The 18,442-nt window shown below is 52.6% G+C and overlaps 2 protein-coding genes across 13 annotated transcripts; one reads left to right on the top strand and one right to left on the bottom strand.

The window, feature by feature from the left end:
- Positions 1-1,230: 1,230 nt before the first annotated feature.
- Positions 1,231-5,892, bottom strand: TMEM176A (transmembrane protein 176A). Its single transcript, XM_020901840.2, has 7 exons — positions 5,669-5,892; positions 4,665-4,875; positions 4,101-4,211; positions 2,928-2,984; positions 2,535-2,747; positions 1,879-1,989; positions 1,231-1,524 (listed from the first exon to the last, which is right to left on the bottom strand). The coding sequence occupies exons 2-7, from the start codon at positions 4,857-4,859 to the stop codon at positions 1,483-1,485; spliced, it is 729 nt and encodes a 242-aa protein (XP_020757499.2). The 5' UTR covers positions 4,860-4,875; positions 5,669-5,892; the 3' UTR covers positions 1,231-1,482.
- A 282-nt stretch (positions 5,893-6,174) lies between these two features.
- On the top strand, positions 6,175-15,216 carry TMEM176B (transmembrane protein 176B). Of its 12 annotated transcripts, none has more exons than XM_020901851.2 (9): positions 6,175-6,284; positions 7,332-7,398; positions 8,548-8,615; positions 8,845-9,041; positions 11,277-11,387; positions 12,010-12,066; positions 12,306-12,527; positions 13,428-13,547; positions 14,033-15,216. In XM_020901851.2, exons 4-9 carry the CDS (start codon positions 8,850-8,852, stop codon positions 14,126-14,128), a joined length of 798 nt encoding a protein of 265 aa, XP_020757510.2. In that variant the 5' UTR covers positions 6,175-6,284; positions 7,332-7,398; positions 8,548-8,615; positions 8,845-8,849; the 3' UTR covers positions 14,129-15,216. The 12 variants fall into 12 exon arrangements, with proteins under 12 accessions (XP_020757510.2, XP_070320779.1, XP_020757509.2 ...); XM_070464678.1 differs by having other exon boundaries at positions 8,842-9,041; positions 14,036-15,216; XM_020901850.2 differs by having other exon boundaries at positions 8,842-9,041.
- The last annotated feature ends 3,226 nt before the right edge of the window (positions 15,217-18,442 follow it).

Here is an 18,442-nt window from a genome sequence, read left to right as displayed (position 1 = left end):
GCACAGAGTCAGACATGACTGAAGCAACTTAGCATGCATGCATGCATTGGAGAAGGAAATGGCAACCCACTCCAGTATTCTTGCCCGGAGAATCCCAGGGACGGAGGAGCCTGGTGGGCTGCCGTCTATGGGGTCGCACAGAGTCGGACAAGACTGAAGTGACTTAGCAGCAGCAGCAGACAAGAGGGAGTCATATAATGTTGCAATTTCTTTTTAGTTAATGCCATTTGATGGATTCAAGACATTCTCTTTGTTTTTTAAAAAATTTACTTTAATGTGTTTAGATGATAATTTCATTCTATTTACTCTGCTTTGTATTTGCGTGCTTCCTTTCTCTGAGAATCCTTTCCCCTTGTTGACACTGCTGTGTATCCTTTTGTTCTAATAAAACTCAGCCGTGAGTACAACTCGATGTGGAGTTCATTCCTTCAAGTGGAGCACTGAGCGTGTGGGTAGCTGTGGGACTCTGAATGGGCAGATGCTGGTTTCAAGGCTCAGTTCTCTGAATTCATGCTCCTGCTTCTATTACGGCTTATTCAGGTTGGCCATGAATTTAAAAACACATGACTCCTATTTTATCCAGAAGTTATAGGTATCTTTCTTTGTGGGTGGTGGTGATTTAGTCGCTAAGTCATGTCTGACTCTTGCAACCCCATGGACTGTAGCCCGCCAGGCTCCTCTGTCCATGGGATTCTCCAGGCAAGAGTACTGGAGTGGATTGCCATTTCCTTCTCCAGGGGATCTTCCTGACCCAGGAATCGAACCCTGGTCTCCTGCATTTCAGGCAGATTCTTTACTGACTGAGCTGTGAGGGAAGCCCCCCCCCCTTTTTTTTCGTGGGACAAGTATCCAAGGTTTGTATTTAATCACATTGTTGGATGTTCTAGCTTTGTAAAAAAGATTTCTGAAATAATTGCATCTCGGTGTTATCTAATTCTTAGTATTTCCAAACAGTCAAAATAAAAAAAAAAGTCCAACTCTCAAATGGTCAAGGATTTACCCTCTTAACTCTGAATTGTAGGGAGCCGGGCTCAGAGTCTCCATTCCTTTCATCCATCCCTGGGTATTTGCACCCAGTTCCCAGTACCAGCCTCAAAGAGACTCTGTTTTCAGGGATGGTTATTCTAGCCCCAGAGAGGGGTTGGGAGTAGGGGGGATCTTCCTAGCTTTGCTGTTGGCTCATTCTCCTCTGTCTCCCTCCAGCCAAGAGAAATACCCTAGGCAAGAAGCTGGGAGCAACAACACAGGAGTTTATTATCATCAGTGCTCAAGAGGGGCATGAGGCAGGCAGGTGGTGAAGGCGGGTGGAAATAGGCAAGAACAGCTGAGACTGTGGAGCAGGTGGTGGCTGTGGCCGTGCGGGAGGATCACCGGGGCAGACAGGGCCTCTCTTCCGGGCCTGGCTCTTCTCCCAGGATGCTCGGATACCCGGTCCAGGCGGAAGCTGCAGGCACGAGTCCTCCGGAGAGGCAGGGCTGGATCTCACTCACTCCCGGCAGTTTCTTCCAAGGGAAGGGCTCTTTTCTAAGGGAAAAGGAGGGGGTGAGACAGCCCATGGGGGAGAGACAGTGTAAATGCTCTCCTCCAGGGCAGCTCAGTTCTGGAGTCAATCAGATCTGACATCAGCCTCATACAAAGAGCCCCAGGTCCCACCATGGACCTGCGTGTCCTTGGCTCCCTAGGGTCTTTGGACTGGGTACCACTTAGTCAGGGATAGGAGCTCTCTGAGCTGGGCCACCACGGGGGTAGAAAGACAGGAATCACGCCCATTGAGACTCTCTGTAAGGACTCTTTTCTCCTCCCCAAACCACCCACTCTCCATTCCTGTTCCTGCCGGACAGCCTTGCTGCCCCCACCACGTGAGATTTAGGGACTCACCTCCTTACGTCTGTATCTTCTCCAGCAGCACAGACACAGGGGCAGCAGAGACACCAGAAGCAGTAGAACCCAGACCCCTATCAGCATGGCATTGATGCTTATGAACAGGGCCTGGGGACAGAGGACCAAAGCTGTTAGCCCCCAGAGTGACTGTTGCCACGTGGAGTCTGTGTCCCCCTTCTGCACGGCACAGGGTCACTCTCCACCCCATTCATCCCGTTCCCCACGTCTGTAGCTTCCAGGGTTGGGAGGATGGGATGAAGAAGGAGCCCTGTGTTGGGGGTCTGTGGGTGTAGCGTGGAGAGAGCAGCCAGGAGCCCCGTTGGTGTTCTCATCAGAACAGGGACAGGCTTGGGCTGTGAACCGTTTCCCTGACAACCCCGAGACCTGAACGGGCATTGAACCCCTTCACACCCCTTCCCGTATGTGCACTATTAGCTCTATCGGTTCATTTATTCTGATTTTGACGTTTGTATTTCCCACGGATCTGTAATGCCCACAAACCGCAGGGACTGCTTGTATTTTGTTCACCGCCATGTCTGTCTGTCAGGGCAGAACAGGTTACACCCTCTTTGATGGACGGCTTCCCTCCTATCCAGGGTCAGGCTCCCCCACCCTGTCCCCCGTCAGCTGCCGTGTGTCCCCTGCCCGGCTACCTTCAGCATGTTCATGTAAGCGGTGCACTGCTGCAGCCTCCCGAGTTCTGGACCCGAGGGGCTGGGGGCCCCGGTGGGCCTCCAGGAGGAGGAGACATTACAGATGCCCTTATAGAAAATAAAGTGGTACTCATAGAATCTTCCAGCCCCGATGATGATGGCGGCAGTGGCCGTGGAGAAGGCTGCCAGGGCGAGCAGGGTCCTCAGCAGGGCCTGGTGAGGAGCAGACGCAGAGAGAGACCTTGGAGACTCAGTCTCTCTGGCACCCAGCCAGGGGTCAGAGGTGGGGCGGGGGGAAGCCCAGGGGAGAGTGTGTGATGGAGCCGGACGGGATGCTTGGGACGGCCTCCAACTTCTGGGCCTGGTGCTAACCCCTGCCCTTCCCCAACTCACCCAGCAGATGCCACCTCGTTTCTCGTAAATGAAGGCAACAGCTCCAGCCAGCACAGCCTGGGGAGAGGTTAAACCTGCTGGGTTCGTGCAGAACCCCCAACTCCCCTATCTCCTGCCCCCTCCCCAGCTGCCTGCTTCCTTTTTCCGCCATGACTCCCTCAGCCATCTAGCTGGCCCTTCCCCACAACACTCCACACAGGCCCAAGGTCTGTGGTCTGTAAGATCACGGGGAGAGTATTGAGGCCTGAATTAAAACTCCTGAGTCCTACAGGATGTCCCCTACTTAGGGGACACCAGACAAATGCTCATGGTCAAGCCAGGAGTGAGCCCTCCTTCCCTTGTCCAAACTCTCTTTCGAGGCAGCACTAGGGGCTTTACGAAAGCTCCAGGGTGGTGGGGTGGAAGGTCCAGGTTGTTGGAGGAGCTCTCGGTACAGGATGAGGGTCAGCCATCTCCGACTGGGCGTGGGTGCCCATTCCAACAGCGCTCAGTCTCCCACCCAGCGGGGCTTCCAGGACACGAAGCCTGGTCGATCCCGGAGGACAGATGGATCAGGATCCATCTGGCAATGTTGTAGCTCATCTCAGTGTGTTTTTGCCATGGGGTGGGTGAGGATGGTTACTTTTGACTCCTCTCTTCATACGTGTGCTTTGTTGTTCTGTGAGTGTGGGCAGGACACGGGGTGCCTTGGTCCTGCCATGACCTGCCCCCCCATCTCCTGCTGCAGGTGGCATACCCCTTTCTGCCGACATCACCACTGTGGTCCAGGGATTCCCCCTCCCCCGGGAGCCCCATGTGCAGGACCCGCAGAGGACCATGTGAAGCCACCAGGAGGTGACCCTGGCTTGCACACCCTCCGGCACGTCCTGCCTCCCCATCTCAAAGCAGTGCCGGCGTCTAGAGATGAGCCCGCCCCAAGATCCTCAGCTGATCTCCTGCTGAAGGTGGGAGAAGCGGTGGGGAAGCCCCGGGCAGGGACCTGGGAGAGCTGACCAGTGACCGTGGCCCTCCCAGCCCTTGCTCAGCTGGTTGCCCATCTGTAGAAGCAGGGCGTCGGCCTGGAGGAGCCGGGGATGTGTTCGGGTGCTAACAGTCCACATTTTGATGGGGTCGATGGTAACGGTCTCTCTCTCCTTGGGTCCATTCTGTCCACCACCCTCCCGCCCCACTCACCACAGCCCCCGTCCAGATGGGAGCTCCCGAATTCCGCAGGGTGGTGGAGGAGAAGATATAGAGGAATCCTCCCAGGATCCCACTTAGCACCCCCAGCACGATCTGCACCACCTGAAAGATGAGAAACCTAAGCACACAGTTCCTGGGAGCAGCCCTCTGCGCCTAAGTCTCAGGGTAGCTTTGGGGAGACCTGCCACTCCAGGTATTAACAGAACCTCATGAAAGAGAGAGAAAAACAAGGTGGGAAAGGAAGGCAGAGGAGAGGAGGACAAAGAAGGAGGGGGGAGGGAGAGGATGAGCTCAGGGTTCCCCCAGCTGGGACTTTAAATGGTCAGGGGCTCCTTTGTGCCCTTCAGCCCATAGCCTACCCTACCTACAGCTCTCATTGAGAGGTAAGTGAAGGGGGGGAAAGTAGGAACTTGGTCTCCGGTTAGAAGATAAAGCTGGCTTAGCATCCTGTTAAGAGCAAGACTGGCAGGGAGCATGCACAGTGAGAGGAGAGGGGCTTCCCCTTCCAGGTCTGGGGAGCCTAGGTTCCTGTCTGCGCCCCTCAGCATTACTCACCCAGGAGGTCAGCAGCAGCCGGTGGCGGCCCAGGGCCCGAGAGGTGGCACGGGGCCTGGGCAGGAGGAGGGGCTGCAGCAGGGAGCACCCACCTAGCAGGAGCTTGGCCAGACCTGACTCGTGGTGGAAGTGCACCTGGATGTAGGCGGGTTGGGGAGCCCTGGGGGCCTCCTCCCCGCGGTCCACCGTCTCCATGCCTCTGGACACCTGTCTGGGGGGGGAGGAAGAGAGGATCAGGGGCGAAGAGTGGGCAGGAGGAGGTTGGCACGGATCCCACAGGAGCTGGCGGAGACCCCCCCCTGGGTCACAGAGCAGCACCCAGGACCTGTCTTGAGGGGGGATCTCGTGAAGGATGCTCGAGTCTCCCAAGGCTGGGACCACTGCTCGGTCCATGGGGCCTCCCTTCACCCCAGACCTTCCCTCCATCCTCCTCCCATCACCTTGGGGGCTGGACCAGGCTGTATCCCAGAGTTCTCACTTCTCCCCTCTGCCCCCAGCAGGCCAGGCTTGTGCCACCTCAGCACCCCCCGCCCCCGGCTCCTCTCTCCGCCTCTTCCCCTCGGGAGCTCCCAGGCTGCTGAGCAGAACCGAGTCCTGGCTGCCTGCTGAACTTCTCTGGAAGCAGCTGTTCCCTAGCTGAGTCTGGGAACCCTCCAGCAACCCCTAAATATTTCCCCACCGATGGCTCCTCAGTCCTATTCTAACTGCCCAACCTCCGCCCCCCCCCCCCCAGGCCCCACCGCCCTGCCCAGCCCCACCAACAGGATGAAGGATGAAGCCATGAAGGAGACAGAGACCAAAGGTGGGAACGACTTGGCATCAATGCATCTGGCCCCCGACTCCTGCACCGTCCTGGAGGCCCGTCCTCTGCAGGGGAGGTTGGCCCCTCCCTCTCTCCCTGCCCAGCAAGTTCTGGAGGGCCTGTGGCGGCAGGGTGGGGCCTCCTCTGAGAAGGGTCCTGGGGGAAAGGCCCCCCCTCCGCCCAGGCTATGGACCTGCCTCACCTGCTTTCCTCAGGGACCGGCAGTGGAGAGTGGTGGTCAGGGCTGGGGAGACCCGAGCCGGGCAGAAGCAGGAGGTACTTGGTGGAGTGCCAGCGGGGAAGGATGAGGCAATGTCCCAGCACACGGCTGGAGCACGGGGCCCCTCCAAGGCTTTCCAGCTGCCGGGAAAGCCAGGCTCCGGCGTCCAGGAGAGCGCAAGGGCCAGGTGGGTGGCCTGGGAGACTGAAGAGCTGACCAGCCCAGGGAAACCCGAAGAGGCCATTCTGTCTCCCATCCCCACCAGGGCAGGGGCTTTCCGATCAAGGATTCCCCTAGTGTGTGTGCTGTCTGAGTAGGCGTGGATGTGCCGGTGTGTGTGTGTGTGTGTGTGTGTGTGTGTGTGTGTGTGTGTGTTCTCTGCCTTCTCCGGCCAGCCTGACTGTCTACTCAAGACCAAATCCCCCCTAGAGGGGCCCCTTTGGCCCAGCCTCTTTCTGTGAAGTCAAGATGCTGAAGGTCAGGTCCTCATCACTCCACCCCTTCCTTCTGCTCTTCCCCCACCCCCCAGCGGGTCTCAGCTCTGGGCAGCTCCTCCCAGCTCTGCCTGCCTCGGCCGCTGGCTCCCAGAGGACAGCAGGTGAGCAGGAGCCTTCATAGCCTAGGCGATCCCCCCTCTTAGGAGACGCTCACTGCCAGACCCCACCCCCCCAACTCTCTCTAGGAGGCTCCAAGACCAGTCCCCAAAGCCCCCATCCTGTCTCACAGGATGCTATTCTCCCTGGTTCCTGGTTCCCCTAGGACCTGCTTGGAAGGGAGGGATACATTAGTGAGAGGATGGGACCCTAGAAAAATGCCTGGGGAGGGCTGGGAGCCTGCGTCTGGCCACATCAACTGGGCGGCTGTCCTTCCCTAGTGCCTCATGCCTCTATTCCAGGGGTGAGGCGGCTGAGGCTAAGCAGGGTTTGTGGTAAGACATGTTTTGGTAGGAAAGGTGGAAGGTGGAGGGCCCAGGGTATAGCTTGGGCCCTGGCCCTTTCTCTACTGCTTGAGGAGGAACAGGGAGGAGCCGGGCAGAGAGGAGGGTCCAGGGCTGTGAGGAAGAGCTCCATAGCCTGGAGTCAGGGTGGGTGTGAAAGGGAACCTTCCTGGGACTGGTCTGGCTCTGAGGAAGAGCAGGAATCTAGGCTGATCTGGGGACTGGAGTTGGAAGCGGGGATGGAAGGGGGAAGTGGTGGTACCCAGAGGACTTGGGGGGATGGAGGGGGGAGGTGGTGGTACCCAGAGGACTTGGCGGGAGGGGGGAGGTGGTGGTACCCAGAGGACTTGGGGGTAGAGGGGGGAGGATGTCATGGTACCCAGAGGACTTGGGGGTGAAGGGGGGGAGGATGTCATGGTACCCAGAGGACTTGGAGAGGGGTGGGGGGGAAGTGCTGGTACCCAGAAACTTGGAGGGAGGTGGAGGAGGGAGGTAGCAGTATCCGGAGGACTTGGGGACAGTGGAGGGGGAAAGAGGTGGTACCCAGAGGACTTGGGGGGGGGGTGGGAAAGAGGTGGTACCCAGAGGACTTGGAGGCAGCAGGAGCTTAAGGCACGTTCTGGGCCTCAATATGATGCTGATTCCTGGAGCCCAAGGATGATCCAGCTAGAATCCTGACTAGGCTTCCTGGCATGGGTCTGTGAACAGGTCTGAACCTCCTCGCACATCTGCACAATTGTCTGACACCCGACTTGTATCCTTCACAGGAGGCCAGGTAGGTGAAGCGTGAAGCTGCTCTGAGAAGCTCATACAATACAGATGGGAAGACTTTAAGTTTATTGTCTTCGCTGGTGTTATTAGAATAGTTATTAATAATGCTCTGATTTAAACAGTGATCATTAGGATGACCATGAGAATTGCTTGTAGGGGATTTCTTTTGGAATGAGGCATGTTGATTCCAAAATATGCAAGGAGAAGTAATCTAGCAAAAGTGACCATCAAAGAGAAAAGTAACATGGTGAGGGGGGTCAATGAAATAGCTCAACTAAATATTAAACTCTGTATTCATAGTTAAAATTATGGTCATGGTGCATGACTCATCAGATCCACCAATGGGCCGGTTAGAGGCTAAAATAGGCTTGGTTTCCTATGGGAATTTCATTTTTGCTCCAGGGAATATTTTAAACCAGTGGGAGAAAGATGATGCATTCCATAAACAGGATATATTTTCAGAAGTTTAGCATCTGAAAAAAACAAAACCAATTTGGATCCATTTTTCCCAGCTTACAAGGTAAGTTCCAGATAGATCAACATTTAAATGTGAAAACTGAAAACATAAAAGCACTTAGAAGAAAACAGGGAAGAATTATTATTTCATGATCTTGACATCTCAAAGTCCTTTTTAAGTACGATATAAAACCCAGAAATCATAAAAATTGACTGAAAACTTTCATTATATATAAAAATACAAGCTAAGTCAAAAATAAATTACAGATATTAAAGCCCTATCTGCAAGTCATGTCACAGGTGGTAATTTTTCAAACACACAAAGAACTCCTGTAAAGACCAAACAAAACAAGAAAACAAGGCTGTCATAGGATATGAAAGGGAAGCTCACCAAAGAAGAGGAAAAAGGCTCTTAAACATGAAAAGAAAGTCAACCTCAGTCATAATGGGAGAATTAACAATACTGGAATAGTCACAGAAGTGGATTGGAATAGTCACAGAAAGCATATTAGAAAATGGTAATATTTTTCTGCCTGGAAGGCAACTAGCTGGCTAGGAGAGCAACATAGGACAGAGGATTTTAGCAGTATACACTTATTTATCTTTTGATTTTTTTTAACCATATAAAAGTATTATGTGTAAATATATATACCATGTTGCTAAAATAATTCAGATTCCTTTCTTTGTTAATCCCAAGCCCCAGACAAACTGTGTCTGACCATTTGGGGAAGAGACCGCAGAATACATACAGTGAAAACTCTACAGGTGATTCAGATTTGTATTCCAAATTAAGATCAGGGACTTCTCTGGTGGTTCAGTGGTTAAGACTCTGAACTTTCTAGGCTGGGGCGTGGGTTCAATCCCTGGTCAAAGAACTGAGATCCCACATGCAGGGACTTGACAAGGAGACTATTTTCTTCCCCGCAGTCGTGCTGTGTATTCCTTTTCCTCTTCCTCCGCTCTCAGACCTCACTCCTGTACATCTCTCCAGTAGGAAGGATGGCCCAGAACATGCTGACTGTGAATGGAGTTGATGTGGGCTCTACGCTCTCCCAGCCCACACACATTGACATCCACATCCACCAGGAATCCGCTTTGGCTCAACTGCTAAAAGCTGGGAGTTCCCTGGTGGAGCGCCTGTCTCACCGTCCTGCCAAGGCCAGGATAGGCTATGGACAGCTGGCACTAGGGGTAAGAATGGGTTGGCTGGAGAGGTGGGTTAGCAAGGTGACCCAGAGGTAGGTAACGCTCCTTCTCCAATATGATGTGAGAAAAGAAAGTGGGTGGAATCCCCATGAAAACTCACAATTTGTATCCCCGCCTGTTTGGAAGTTTCGACACAAAGATCGAGATGGAAAGAAGTAAGGGATCACTTCTCTGGTGCAATGTGAGCAGTCCCAGCCAGAGGTAGGGGTGGGTAGGTGGAAGTATCGCTGGAGGCTGTTGAACCCATGTGGACCGAGGGCCTACAGATGCCAGGTGATATGATAGGCACGTTGGGGGGAAGACTTAAGCCAGAATCCCTCGGTAATCACCTCAAGGTGCTCAGCATCCCTCAGAAAGGTCAGGCAACTACACAAACACCTAGAGGTAAAGGTATATCAGGTGGCCACCTGATGCCAAGAGCCAACTCATTGGAAAAGACCCTGATGCTGGGAAAGATCAAAGGCAAAAGGAGAAGAGGGCAGCAGAGGATGAGATGGTTGTTTGGCATGACTGATTCAATGGATATGAGCTTGTAAGCAAGCTCCAGGAGTTGGTGATGGACAGGGAAGCCTGGTGTGCTGCAGTCCATGGGGCTGCAAGAGTTGGACACAACTGAGAGACTGAACAACAACAGGTAACGTGCTTGGAAGACTGGACGGCCTCCTGCAGAGGGCCTCCTGCAGGGGATGGCATCTGAGCCAGACCTTGAATGGAGAAGAAATGTGTTTAACAGATAGAGGTGGAGGATGGGAGGAAAGGAATTTCAGGTTTCGAGAATAGCTAAAACAAGAGCAAAGAAGCCAGAAAGCATAAGGCAGGTTCTGTCAGAGTAAAGAGAATGAGACTCCTGGCTGATTAGACTGGAAATATACACCAGTACTGCTGAGAGCCTTGAGTGACTAGCTGAGGAGTTTGTCGTGGATCAGCTTCGATGGTGGGAAGGACTGGATGTGGAGGGATTCTGGGGAAGGCACCTGAGCTTCAGGCAGCCTCCCAGCCAGGTGGTGTCCAGGTTAGAAGTATGGAGGGTCGGCACCTGTGAGGCAACAGCAAAAATGATGAGGAGAGAGGAGTCCAAGTCTTCGGTGGGTGGGGTCACTTGGGAGTGGGTGGACTTGGGGTACCAGGGAGGAGAGGAGTCTGAGAGGATGCTGAGGTTTGGAGTGAGGGTGACCAGAAGACTGGAGCCCTGGAAGTCAGCGAGGCAGACCCTGGGGGTGTGGGGTGTGGGGTCTGGCATTTGGACGTGATGAATCTGAGAGGCTGGCAGGACATGTAGGTGATGATGTCCAGGTAGGTGGTGACGTCCAAGAAGCTGTGATAGCCAGATCCTTCAGGAAACAGACACTGAGTGGGGAGCTGGGTGTGCAAAAGGTTTACTGGGGTATAACATCATGCAGTGGAAAGGGCAGGAGTGGGCAGGGGGAGAGAGGAGATCTTGATGGAGGCCTGATGAGGTCTGTTGTAGCCCAGTAGGGAGCTTGGGAGCAAAGTCTACCCATCACAGGAGTCCCGCTCTAGGTGGAAATGGCCCTCGAACCACCACCTTGCTTAATCATTGCTGGGCAGCCATCCCTAAAGAACGTGCCTTCAGATTGAAAGATGAGGGGACCCCGAAGATGCTGACCATTGCAGGCTATCAGCTAGTGAAGTGTGCAAGTCGCTCAGTCCTGTCCGACTCTTTGCGAACCCGTGGACTGTAGCCCACCAGGCTCCTCTGTCCATGGGATTCTCCAGGCCAGAATACTGGAGTGGGTGACCATTCCCTTCTCCAGGGGATTTTCCTGACCCAGGGATTAAACCCGGGTCTCCTGCATTGCCGGCGGATTCTTTACCGTCTAAGCTACCAGGGAAGCCCAGGCTGTCAGCCAACCACACTCCTTTCTGGAAGGAGGTCTTTGCGGCCCATCCTGGACAGGATGGTGGGCTTCCCATGGGAAAAAGAGGAGAAAAGAAGCCGGAAGCATCAAGTGGGATGACAAGGTGTGGTATTTGGGAAAACTGCGATTTAGGAAAGAATGAAGGATAAAATGCTGTCAAGTCAGAGGGGTGAGGGAGAAGCAGGATGCACTGCTTCCTGGATAGAGCTTCCAGAACCCAAGCAGAGAAGTCAAGGCGGGGCAAGAGGGGGGAGCCACGCCCAGGCGCTGGGAGCTGGGGGGCTGTGCCCGGAGCGCGTGGGCTCATGGGAAGGGGCGTGGCTTTCCCCATCTCTTGCAGGTGACCCAGCTGTTGCTCGGGGCTATCAGCTGTGCCCTTGGAGGCCTGCTCTACTTGGGACCCTGGATTCAGCTGCGGGCCTCGGGCTGTGCCTTGTGGGCAGGGTCTGTGGTGAGTAAGAAAGGGGTGATGAGTCTGCGGCCATACCATCCTGAACGCGCTCGATCTCATCTGACCTCGGACGCTAAGCAGGGTCGGGCCTGGCTAGTACTTGGATGGGAGGGAAGGGCTGTGAGCTCCTTGGGAGGCAAGTGGTCATGGACAAGGAGAAAGAAAGTTCCTCTGGATCTGGGTCAGGGATCAGGGGAAGAGACCACAGACCCAGCGACCAAATGCCTTATGTTATGAGGAGGCTGCTGGGATGAGATGGTTGGATGGCACCACCGACTCAATGGGACATGAGTTTGAGCAAGCTTGGGAGATGGTGAAGGACAGGGAAGTCTGGCGTGCTGCAGTCCATGGGGTCGCAAAGAGTCGGACACCACTTAGTGACTGAACAACAATGATGAGGAGGCTGCCTTAGGGGGTGGGCAAAACCCTTCCACCCTCCGTTTTCCTCTTAAAGGCATGGCTGGGGAGAGTCAGGCAGTTGTGAGCGGAGTCCTGTCTGTCTGCTAGGTTCCTTTGCCTGGCTCTTGGATCCTGCTTCAAACTGGCTTCTCTGGGGCCTGTTGGGAGAAGTGTGATGGGAGACGGGCAACTGGAGGGCTTTTCTGGTGTCTTCTCTCCCTAGGCCGTTGCAGCAGGAGTTGGGGCCATTGTCCACGAGAAGCGTCGGGGCAAACTCTCAGTGAGCCAGGCATCCTCTGCCCCACCTTGCCCTCTGTCCCCCTACCACGTCTCTGTTTTCCTGCTCTATTTTTCTGTCTTCTCTCCTTTGGTTTCAAATATCCTAAGATCTTTCCTGGAGGGGTAGGGAGGGTTTATCCCAGGCCAGGAAGCTGGGGAAGAGGAGGTTGGTTTGAGCCCGGGACCCCACGGTTCTGCCATGCACGGAGGTGGACTGCCTCATGAACCTCTCTCTTCTAGGGCTGCATATCAGGTCTGCTCACTCTGGCTGGCATTGCCACGGCCATGGCCGCTGTCGTCTTCTGTGTGAATAGCTTCATCTGGCAAGGTGATGGCTTCGACGACATCAGCTCCGTGTGTGATTCCTTAGTCCCTGTCACCCCCACCTCTTGGTACCAACGAAGAAGTTCCTACTCATCGTGGGAGGAGGAGAACTGCAGAAGATACATGCAAATGCTGATGGTGAGAAAGGAGAGTCAGTCTTTTAAGAACACATCACAGCTGTAAATTGGGGGACTGGGGCACCAGAGGGCAGAGATGGAGGCCCTCTGAGCATGGACGTCATCTGAGGTTGTTGGTTCAGGAGGTTTTAACTTAAATTGAAGACACCGTTCAGATCTCGGGGCATGATCATTCCCTGAATCAAAGGGGATGAGGAGCAAAGAGGAGACAGGATATCGTGAGCCAACCTTCTGTCTTTCCTGATGTGTGACTGCTGTCACTCATCCCCTGCCAGGGAACACACCGCCCCCAAAGGCAGTGACTTACCACTGCATTTGGTTAGTATGTCTCACATTCTGTGGACTGACGAGGCTCACACGGGCAGTCCTCACTTGTGTTTTCTCAGGCAGTTGCAGTCATGGGTCAGTTGGGTGTGAAGTCATCCAAGAGCTTGATTGGCTGGACTGCCAAGATGCCGCACTCACATGTCAGGGGGCTCAGTGGGGAGGTGGGGGGGATCAGCCAGGGAGGCTACAATGGCTTCTCCGTGTGGCTTGGGCAACCGGCTTACAATATGCAGCGTCCCACTGTGAGCATTTTTAAAACGTAGGCAATGGAAGCTGCCAGGCCCTAGAGTCACTTCCACTGTATTTCATTGATCAAAGCATTCCCAGGCTTTGATTCCAGATTCCAGGGGGTTGGGCGATAGTTTCCACCTCTTCACAGGGAGTGGTAAGGTCACCCTGCAGACAAGCAAATGGGATGGAGACTGGCTGCCCCTGTGGTTGGAAAATGCAGTCTGCATCTGGGTGAGAAGGAGTTAGTTGAACAGACTCTGATACCTCCTCGCAAGATGAGAGTAACAGAGGAATCACAGGAGCTGACTCCTGACTGTAACTTTTTTTCCCCCTTTATCTTCAGGATCTGTTCCTAGGAATCCGTGCTCTGCTCCTGGCTATCTGTATCCTGCAGGTCATTGTGTCCTTGGCTTCCCTGGGCGTGGGTCTTCGAAGCTTCTGTGGCCAGAGCTCCCGAGCCCTGGTGAGCTGTTAGGGAGAAAGATCCCCTGGAGGAGGAAATGGCAACCCACTCCAGTATTCTTGTCTGGAGAATCCCATGGACAGAGGAGCCTGGCGGGCTACGGTTCACGGGGTCGCAAAGAGTCAGACACGTCACACAGCGAAAGGGCGAGTCTGGCCAGTGTGGCCCTAGGGAGAGACAGCGGGGTAGGAACACGGCTGAGCAGTGGTCGTGTTCCCCTCACTCAGCCCTTCCCTTCGCTGTCTCGGGAAGGTGACCCCAGCACTTCGTCCTGGGTTAACATCTGCCTCCCCCACTTCTTTGCTCTCAGTTCTCCACTTTCTCTCTTTTCTGGCCTAGATCTTGTCTCGCTCCCCTTCTTCCATCACCTTTTCCTTCCCTCCTTTTTCCTTTGCCTGATTTCCAAATGGAGCTGACTCTGTCCCATCCTTTTCCTCCCGAGAATTGATTTTCTTCCTCTGTGTGTGTGTTTTTTTTTTTCCCAGCAGGATGAGGAGGGGTCAGAGAGGAATCTGCTGGGGGAGAATTCAGTGCCTCCCTCCCCCTCCAAGGAGAAGACCACGGCTGTCATTGTCCTGTGAGCAGCCAGAGACCCTTGCCTGGACCCTGCATGTCCCTCCCGAGTAGCCCAGGGCCCCTCAGTGCTCTGTCCTGCAGACTTGCTTCTGCTTTTCTTTCCCCACCTTCACCCACTGTGGCCACTCCAGGGTCCTCCATCAGTGAACAGGTATTGCCACATTTCCCTCAGTGCTGATTAAACAGAAACAACCCCAGAGAATGATTTTGTGCAGAAAAGATGTAGTCTTCTTTTGTTAATATACCTGGTGCATTGATACTCATGGAATTAAATGAGAATTACGCGTGAGATCCAGCCAGTCCATCCTAAAGGAAATCAGTCCTGAATACTCATTGGAAGGACTGATGCTAAAGCTGAAACTCCAATACTTTGGCCACCTGATGTGAAGAGCTGACTCTTTGGAAAAGACCCTGATGCTGGGAAAGATTGAAGGCAGGAGGAGAAGGGGACAACAGAAGATGAGATGGTTGGATGGCATCACTGACTTGATGGACATGAGTTTGAGCAAGCTCTGGGAGCTGGTGATGGGCAGGGAGGCCTGGTGTGCTGCAGTTCATGGGGTTGCAAAGTGTCGGACACGACTGAGTGGCTGAACTGACTGACTGATGTATCATATGGAAACCGGGTCTGAATAAGACTAAATTTTCGTTCTCCTCTATATCCCAAGTGCAAAGTCTCCTTTTGACCATTTCCTTCTGTTCAATGTAAAGTGAAAATAGCTATCATAGACTTAGGGTCTTTTTGCCTATTGTCTTTAAGCATCTATAATGGATCTGTGGGCTTTACAGAGCCATGAGAGACAGGGACCGAGATCATTGCCTCCCTCCCTCCCTTTCTTCCTTCTCTTCCTCTTCCTCCCCCTCCGTCTTTTTACTTTCTTTCCTTCCTCCCTCCATCCCTTCCTTCTTTTCTTTTTCTCTGTCTCCATCTCTTTCTCTTCTTTTTTGCAGTAATTACTGTTGGTTCTCTTGCTACACACATACCACACACACACATACACCTGTTATTCACCTCTCATGGTAAATGATATGACTGATAAGCTTTTTATTTTTAAAATTTTCTGTGTACAATATAAATACATAGATATAAGCATTTCTGTTATGGAACCGGGTTCATTTGTCCAATGTGCAGCAAGCATCACCAAATGTCAAGATGCTGAAGTTTGCATCAGAGAAGGCATTTACTCACGAGATAGCCAAGTGAGGAGACGGGAGAATGAATCTCCAATGTGCCTCCTGAAGGTGAGGGGCTTGAAGTCTTTGTGGGGTAGAGAAACAGGGTGGCCTTAAGTGTGGAGAAAGGTGACTGCAATTGGGAAAGGTGAGGGAGCTGGCACTCTGTACCAGCGTGTCTGATTTATGGGCTTCGTCATGGGATGCATGTCCAAAAACGGAGGCACTAGCATGACCAGAAGGAGTTTTCTGATGTCAAAAGGTCATGCACTGGACCCTCGTGCAGGCTGAGTTTTAGGGTTGGTGGTCCCAATCTGTCTTAGCCAGCTTGAACTGGACAGGGACTCACTCCAAGTCCTGGAAAACAACTTATGCCATGTTTACTGCAAGCTTCCCTGGTGGCTCAGAGGGTAAAGCATCTGCCTGCAGTGCAGGAGACCTGGGTTCAGTCCCTGGGTCAGGAAGATCCCCTGGAGAAGGAAATGGCAACCCACTCCAGTATTCTTGCCTGGAGAATTCCATGGACAGAGGAGCCTGGTGGGCTACAGCCCATGGGGTCACAAAGAATTGGACATGACTGAGGAACTAGCATTATTACTACAGTGACCCATTTGTCAGAAGCACTATCTATAGGGGACCATTAAGGAGTCCAAAAACAATTAGGATGAGCTTGGTCAGTGAAGGCAGCTTCCGAGGGAAGGGGTTTTAACAAGCTGTTTCCTTACCTGCTGTCCTGTAGTATGAGCCCCAGAATTTCTGTGGATCACCGATTTCTGTCAGCCTGAGCTTTCCTGGTGGCTCAGTGGTGAAAGAAGTCACCTGCCAATGCAGGCAACATGGGTTTGATCCCTGGGTCGGGAAGATCCCCTGGAGAAGGGCATGGCAACCCACCCCAGTATTCTTGCCTGGAGAATTCCATGGACAGAGGAGCCTGACAGACTAAAGTCCACGGGATCACAAGAGTCGGACACAACTGAGCGAGTAACACTTCTGCCAGCCTTACAGGGCACGGTTTCATTTCTGAGGGGTGAAAAGGCACGCCATGATCTGAGAATTAAGACGTCATAAGGATTCTCACATTTTTCTGATTCCAACGTAGTGAGGGGGCTTGCATTTCCATTGTGACTTGATGACATCTCTGACAGGTAGGTTTTATTCCTACCTCTTAGCACACTCATAGCAGAGGAACTGTCTGGGCACCCCCATGTCTACCCACTGCACAGTCCTGCCCCACGACGTGGTGCTGACGGGGACAGAGCTGCTGGGATGAGTGAGGCGTGGCCTCACCATGGGAGCTTCAGGACAGAACCTAAGATGCCCGTGAGAGGAGGCATCTTTCTTATTTGTCTTAAGATGCTGTTAAGGTGCTTCAGTTCAGTTCTGTTCAGTCGCTCAGTCATGTCCGACTCCTTGTGACCCCATGAATTGCAGCACACCAGGCCTCCCTGTCCATCACCAACTCCCAGAGTTTATGCAAACTCATGTCCATCAAGTCGGTGATGCCATCCAGCCATCTCATCCTCTGTTGTCCCCTTCTCCTCCTGCCCCCGATCCCTCCCAGCATCAGGGTCTTTTCCAATGAGTCAACTCTTCACATGAGGTGGCCAAAGTATTGGAGTTTCAGCTTCAGCATCAGTCCTTCCAATGAACACCCAGGACTGATCTCCTTTAGGATGGACTGGTTGGATCTCCTTGCAGTCCAAGGGACTCTCAAGAGTCTTCTCCAACACCACAGTTCAAAAGTATCAATTCTTCGGCGCTCAGCTTTCTTCATAGTCCAACTCTCACATCCATACATGACCACTGGAAGAAAACCATAGCCTTAACTAGATGGACCTTTGTTGGCAAAGTAATGTCTCTGCTTTTTAATATGCTATCTAGGTTGGTCATAACTTTCCTTCCAAGGAGTAAGCGTCTTTTAATTTCATGGCTGCAATCACCATTTGCAGTGATTTTGGAGCCCAGAAAAATAAAGTCTGACACTGTTTCCACTGTTTCCCCATCTATTTCCCAGGCTGTTAATTTCTGTGCTTTAGTATTTCTAAACCAGCTCTTTTATGGCTAGATGGGATAGAAATTGTTTTCATATTTCATTCTGGTAAATAGACCTCAGCTTCCTAGTTTGTTTCTTTTGTTGCTGTTTTTCTAGCACAGAGCGATCTCTTACTGTCAGAGTCTGGCAGCTTCCTTTTGCTTCCCCTGATGTTTCTAAGTTTCTGAGGGAGGAGCTCGCTCCCCCATTTCTTCTCTTCCATACCCCTCCCCACCCCCACCCTCCCGCCCCTCACCCCGTGAATAGCCTTGGAAGTTTCATAATCTTCGTTTTTCTTTCCCGTAGGAAATCACATTCCATTCTGCTCTCCTTGCTTTTGTTTACTTGGAAAACCCAGCAGCTGTCTGTCTGTTTGCACAACTCAGTCTTGGGGACCAAACTGTGTATTTGCAACTGACTTCACAACCCTGGCCCATGATCTGGCAATTAATCCCGAGCGTATGTGGATTTACTGAAGGGTTTAAACTATTCCGAGTGTAAACAGGAGAAAATAGTTCTATTTTTCTTTTCTGATCACTAGTTTTCACTGTGTTTTGTCAACCCCCTGATTCCCCACTGGCTATTGGTCCTTTACCCTTGGCACCAGCATTCAGATTCCACAACCTGGTATTTGAGACCCTGTTCTACATTTCATGATGGTTTAGGGGCAGTAGTTTCCAAGCTGCTTTATGGGGTATTAGAGCCACCCCAAAGCCTGCTTCAGGGCTGTCGGGATATAAGTGTTGGGGTGCTGGCTGGAGGGCTCTGATGCCTCCAACCCCCTTCAGCTAGAGCTGAACATCACTTGTTAGAATATAAAGTATTCTCTTACTTGCGGAAAGAGTTCTGTATTTTAAAAGCTCTTTAATAATCAACTATATATATGTGTGTGTGTATGTATGTGCATATATATATACACACACATACATATAAGTATGTATGCTTCCCTGGTGTTGTTAGTGGTAAAAAAAAAAACTGCCTGCCAATGCAGGAGATGTAAGAGACATGGGTTCAATCCCTGGGTTGGGAAGATCACCTGGAGGAGGGCATGGCAACCCACTCCAGTATTCTTGCCTGGAGAATCCCATGCACAGAGGAGCCTGGCAGGCTGCAG

This window comes from Odocoileus virginianus, unplaced genomic scaffold (assembly GCF_023699985.2).
Source record: "Odocoileus virginianus isolate 20LAN1187 ecotype Illinois unplaced genomic scaffold, Ovbor_1.2 Unplaced_Contig_57, whole genome shotgun sequence".
In the NCBI taxonomy this organism is placed as follows: domain Eukaryota; kingdom Metazoa; phylum Chordata; class Mammalia; order Artiodactyla; family Cervidae; genus Odocoileus; species Odocoileus virginianus.
Note: the sequence above shows the minus strand (reverse complement) of the source record. Positions and strands in the feature narration are given on the sequence as shown.

Bases quoted from the DNA above. Each gene is read 5' to 3' on its own strand.
- TMEM176A (XM_020901840.2), bottom strand. From the start codon at position 4,859: ATGGAGACGGTGGACCGCGGGGAGGAGGCCCCCAGGGCTCCCCAACCC. The intron at 2,748-2,927 runs GTGAGTTGGGGA...GCTCCTCACCAG, and splicing joins AACGAGGTGGCATCTGCTGG to GCCCTGCTGAGGACCCTGCT. The intron at 1,525-1,878 runs GTGAGTCCCTAA...CTTTTCCCTTAG, and splicing joins GAAGATACAGACGTAAGGAG to AAAAGAGCCCTTCCCTTGGA.
- TMEM176B (XM_020901851.2), top strand. From the start codon at position 8,850: ATGGCCCAGAACATGCTGACTGTGAATGGAGTTGATGTGGGCTCTACG. The intron at 12,067-12,305 runs GTGAGCCAGGCA...TCTCTCTTCTAG, and splicing joins AGCGTCGGGGCAAACTCTCA to GGCTGCATATCAGGTCTGCT. The intron at 12,528-13,427 runs GTGAGAAAGGAG...CTTTATCTTCAG, and splicing joins GATACATGCAAATGCTGATG to GATCTGTTCCTAGGAATCCG.